The sequence below is a fragment of the Adiantum capillus-veneris genome, chromosome 5 (genome assembly GCF_014529385.1).
Source record: "Adiantum capillus-veneris isolate H3 chromosome 5, ASM1452938v2, whole genome shotgun sequence".
Lineage (NCBI taxonomy): Eukaryota > Viridiplantae > Streptophyta > Polypodiopsida > Polypodiales > Pteridaceae > Adiantum > Adiantum capillus-veneris.
Genome location: NC_140935.1, coordinates 86819639 through 86824042, shown reverse-complemented (window position 1 = coordinate 86824042; position 4404 = coordinate 86819639). Strand labels below are relative to the sequence as shown.

Here is a 4404-nt window from a genome sequence, read left to right as displayed (position 1 = left end):
TCTAACTAAAAATAAACCTAAATCTAATCTAATTTAACTTAAATAAACCTAAATCTAATTTAACGTAAGTCTACATCTAACCTAATCTTTAACGTCTTTTAGGATAGTTTCCTACGACGTTATAACTCTCTTCTTCTTGTGTGTGTGCGCGTGTGTGGATGTGTGTGCCAATAAAAAGAGATAAATGGTATAACCTTTCTATCACCCATGCCAAGTATGATAGATTGGTTATGCCATTTCCCTCTTGAATAATAGGTCTTGAGTTCAACTCCTTGTCGGCTAGATCTTTAGGTCTTTTAATTTTAATTAGTTTCCTACGACGTTAAATTAGTTTCTCTCTCTTTCTCTCTCAATGTGTGTGCGTTTTTTTGTTTATGCATGTTTTCTCTCTCTTTTCCTTTCTCAATGTGTGCGTTTTTTGTTTATGCATGTTCTCTCTCTCTTTTCCTCTCTCAATGTGTGCGTTTTTTGTTTATGCATGCTCTCTCTCTCTTTTCCTCTCTCAATGTGTGTGCATTCTTTGTTTATGTATGTGTGTGTGCGTTTTTGTTTATGTTTGTACTCTTTCTCTCTCTCTCTCTCTCTCTCTCTCTCTCTCTCTCTCTCTCTCAAAAACACTATGTGTGTGTGTGTGTGTGTGAGAGAGAGAGAGAGAGAGAGGGAGAGAGAAAGAGGGGAAGGGAACATGAGAGTGAGGAGAGGGAAGGAGCATACCTGGCTCTCCTTCCTCTCCTCGTGTGTGTGTGTGTGTGTGTGTGTGTGTGTGTGTGTGTGGAGAAGAAAGAGAGAGAGAGAGAGAGAGAGAGAGAGAGAGAGAGAGAGAGAGAGCGTTACCTGCTCCTTGCTTGAGGGCGCCGAAAAACTCAGATATGAGATCTGAGTTTTTGGGCGCTCTCTGTTATTTTTTTTAGCCCAGCCGGCGTCGCTATGAGCGTCGCAAATTTACTTGTAATTTGCGACTCTCATAGCGATGCCGGGAATTTTTTTTTTGAGCGTCGCTAATATGAATAGCCTCTTGTAGTGTACTATGACAAGGCCAACCAAGCAAGACTAGTTCCCTTGTGTATGCGGAGCGTCATGAGAGCATGCATGGTAAATCTCAAGGGAAGGGAAAGAAAATGATGCCCCATTGGGTGAAAGCATGAGTGGGTGGACAAAAATGATGTGTTCAAAATATAGCCCTTTTTGGAAGTGTTTGATCAAAACGAAAAAAAATCTAGGGCATGTTATATATCACCAGATAGCTTTTTATAAGGAGAAATTAAATCTATAGTGAATGTCAAATTTGTCATTGTTGATTGGCAAAAATTTTATCGGTCCTCACTTTTAGAATATAATTATTGAAAAATAGCTTCCCATCGTCCCCAAAGGTTGGTCTAACGATAAGGCTTTGGTCTCTCAACCTACAGGTTGTGGGTTCAAATCCCTCGTTGGTTCACACTCTAGAGGGACACCTTGTTCTCACCTGGTGTTCACGTTGCTAGGGCTCTTGCCCTTGGACACTTGAGTGCATCCTCCTCTTGGGGTGGGGAGGAGGTTCCTATGTGGGGCATCAATTAGGTGGCCATGGTGATGTCTATGTGTGGCTCTTGCCCGATGGTACGCGGCCCTTGCCCGACCATATAATGTGGCTAATATTTGGAAGGGATAAGCACCTCCCCTGTGGACCCTCTGGTGTGTCCACCTCCCCCTGTGGACCCTCTAGTGTGTCGAAAAAAAAGAAGCTTCCCACCTTTAAAAGTGTACCACCCATTCATACCCATTTTCGTGTGAGGGTTGTACATAATTGTAACTCTTAGTTAGACCACAGAGTCAAAGCGAGTTTTGGCGAAAGGACAACAACCGCATTTTAGACTTTTATGCTTCCGCCTCTTGGATATAAGGATTTAGAACTAGAACCCTCACACAAAAAGCTATGTTGGAAACGATATGGTCGCAGGGGTTTGATCTAAGTAGAACCCTCACTATGTTGGAAACGATATGGTCACAGGGGTTTGATCTAACTAGAACCCTCACTACGATATGAGGGGCCAATTCATTCGTAATTTGAACTCCGCGCGTGCAGTGAAGAGGGACTAGATTTTGCGCCTGTAATGTGAGGTGACACAAACGTGGAATCAAGGGGCGTCTCCATTGATCTCGTGCCTTTCCCCCCGCGGCCAGACGCTCTCGCTTTGTGTGTGGGTGTGCAGGCAGGGTACCCATGATATGTGCAGGGGGCACGCCAGGCGTTCTGCATGAGCCTGGACGCAGCTAGTCCTCTTGGCGAGGGGGCCGGTCAGGCGCAGCAGCAACTCCTACACCAAGGTGCCGAGATCTCCTCCCTCTCCAACCCCATCACCACCCCCTCATGTAGCGTCCCCGGCAGCCATAAATCCAGCAGCGTCAGCAGCCGCGAATCCTCCAGTGTCAGCAGCGGTGGATCTGGCCAGCCAGCCACCGCTTCTCTGCGCACCCATTCGCACCCTCCCACTGCCTCCCTCAGCCCCAAATTGACTGTACGAACGCCTCTTTCCTCCACGCGAAACAGCCTCCTCATCAGTACTACCCCGATTGTGGCACCGCCTCCTCGCTCCCCTTCTCGCTCGACAACCCCCAAATCGCAGGCGTCAACCACTGTCCGCACCCCCATCCGCGACCAAAGCCCTCGCATACCCAGCACCACCCCCCATCCACATCATCATCATCATCCCCCATTGAGCTTCTCCCGATCCAGCACACGCAGATCAAGCATCCATAGCTATGACGGCACTGAGAAAACGAGCAACATAACATCGACCCCCCTCTCCTCAGCAGTGAGCCATATCCTCTCCTCTCGGCCAACCTTCGCCCGCGCTTGTTGCCACCTGTGCCCTAATCCCGCAGCGTGCCACCACGTATGCGCAGACCCACGCACTTGCAGCCACGTGGGACCGAGGACAGCCAGTAGAGAGCTGAGGTTCGGACCTCATCATCAAGTGGAGCCATACGCAAGGTCGAGAAAGGCGGACCCACAGGGATATTTGTTTACATGCTATCTTGATTATAGCAGGTGTATAAAGCCTCCTCCTCCTGCTTCCTTTGATTCATACGTGAGGCCAGAGAGCTTGCATTATTCAACGTGCAATTCTGCGTGCGAGACTCCGCGCTCGTCGACCTCCTCATCGTCTTTCATCTCCCTGCCAGCGGGTCGCCGGCTCTATTCAAGGCCTCCAACTCCTGCTCCTTTGATTAGAGCAAAGGTAATTTGTCTGTGTCATATATTGCAATTTTCTCCATAGTTAGTTTTCAATGAGGATTGAAGGTCAATTACGATAATGAGTTGGTGCATGCAAATGCGTGTGATGGCAGGAGGTGCATAGAATTGCGATGGCGGGAGTTCCGGTTGATGTGAAGGAGCTTGCAAACTGCTACTTATTTGTAGCAGAGATCCCTGGTTTGAAGAACACAGAAGTGAAGGTAAAGTCTAACTATACTTCCATTTCAGATCATGGAGAACTGACAAGACAATAAAAATGCTGATAATCTTCTAAGTTGGTCTTCTTGATGTGTAGGTGCAAGTGGAGAATGATAGCATCTTGAAGATAAGTGGGGAGAGGAGACGAGAAGAATGTGAAGAGTGCGAGATCAAGTACATACGCGTGGAGCGACAAGCTGGAAGATTTACAAGAAAGTTCAATTTACCAGCCAATGCTGATTTAGAGAACATAACAGCAGCTTGCCAAGATGGGCTCTTATCGGTGGTGGTACCGAAGAATCCCCCTCCCGAGCAGAGAAGGCCCAAGAATTTTGATGTCAAGATTGCTACTTGATTAAGGCTCGATTTAATTACAATAAGGGACCATGCTACCTGACTGTTTGACTAAAAAAATCACATATAGGCAATCACATTTACTGCTCTTTTGATTGTGCAATACCATGAGACACTCATGTAAGCTAGAAAATCAATAAGTCAAATTATCTCTATTCCTTTCAAAAGATAAGATCCTTTAAGTCTCAACTGACTATTGTTTCTTCTATTTACAATGCAAACCAAGTACAGAAGAAGATTTAAACAAAGTGGAAATCAAACTGACAAGGATTTTTAATTCACAATATTGTTCATCATAAGATCTTGAAATTTGTGTTGTCTAAATTTTAACTTACTTTCTTCAATTTATGAATGTTGTAACATGTGGGTGACAACAAAGTCTATGAATATCTACCAATAATGCAATGTCAACATATACAAGTTTTTTTGTATTATATTAGCTAGGCCAAAAGGGATAGCCCACTATGTATGTGCCGTTTACCCACATCAAACATTGAATTAAACTTATGAATTTATGTTGAGGTTTAACTTAGAACAACAAACGCGCCCCCCCCCCCCCCCCCCCCCCTCCCCTCTTTTCTTGCATTGTTGTGTCTTGACCTTTAGCACTTTAG

The 4404-nt window shown here is 45.5% G+C and overlaps 1 protein-coding gene across 1 annotated transcript; it reads left to right on the top strand.

Annotated features, from left to right (window-relative positions):
• Positions 1-1959: 1959 nt before the first annotated feature.
• LOC147457672 (uncharacterized) lies at positions 1960-4062 on the top strand. The gene is made up of 3 exons (XM_086513634.1): positions 1960-3221; positions 3331-3438; positions 3534-4062. The coding sequence occupies exons 1-3, from the start codon at positions 2238-2240 to the stop codon at positions 3789-3791; spliced, it is 1350 nt and encodes a 449-aa protein (XP_086369760.1). The 5' UTR covers positions 1960-2237; the 3' UTR covers positions 3792-4062.
• Positions 4063-4404: the final 342 nt, after the last annotated feature.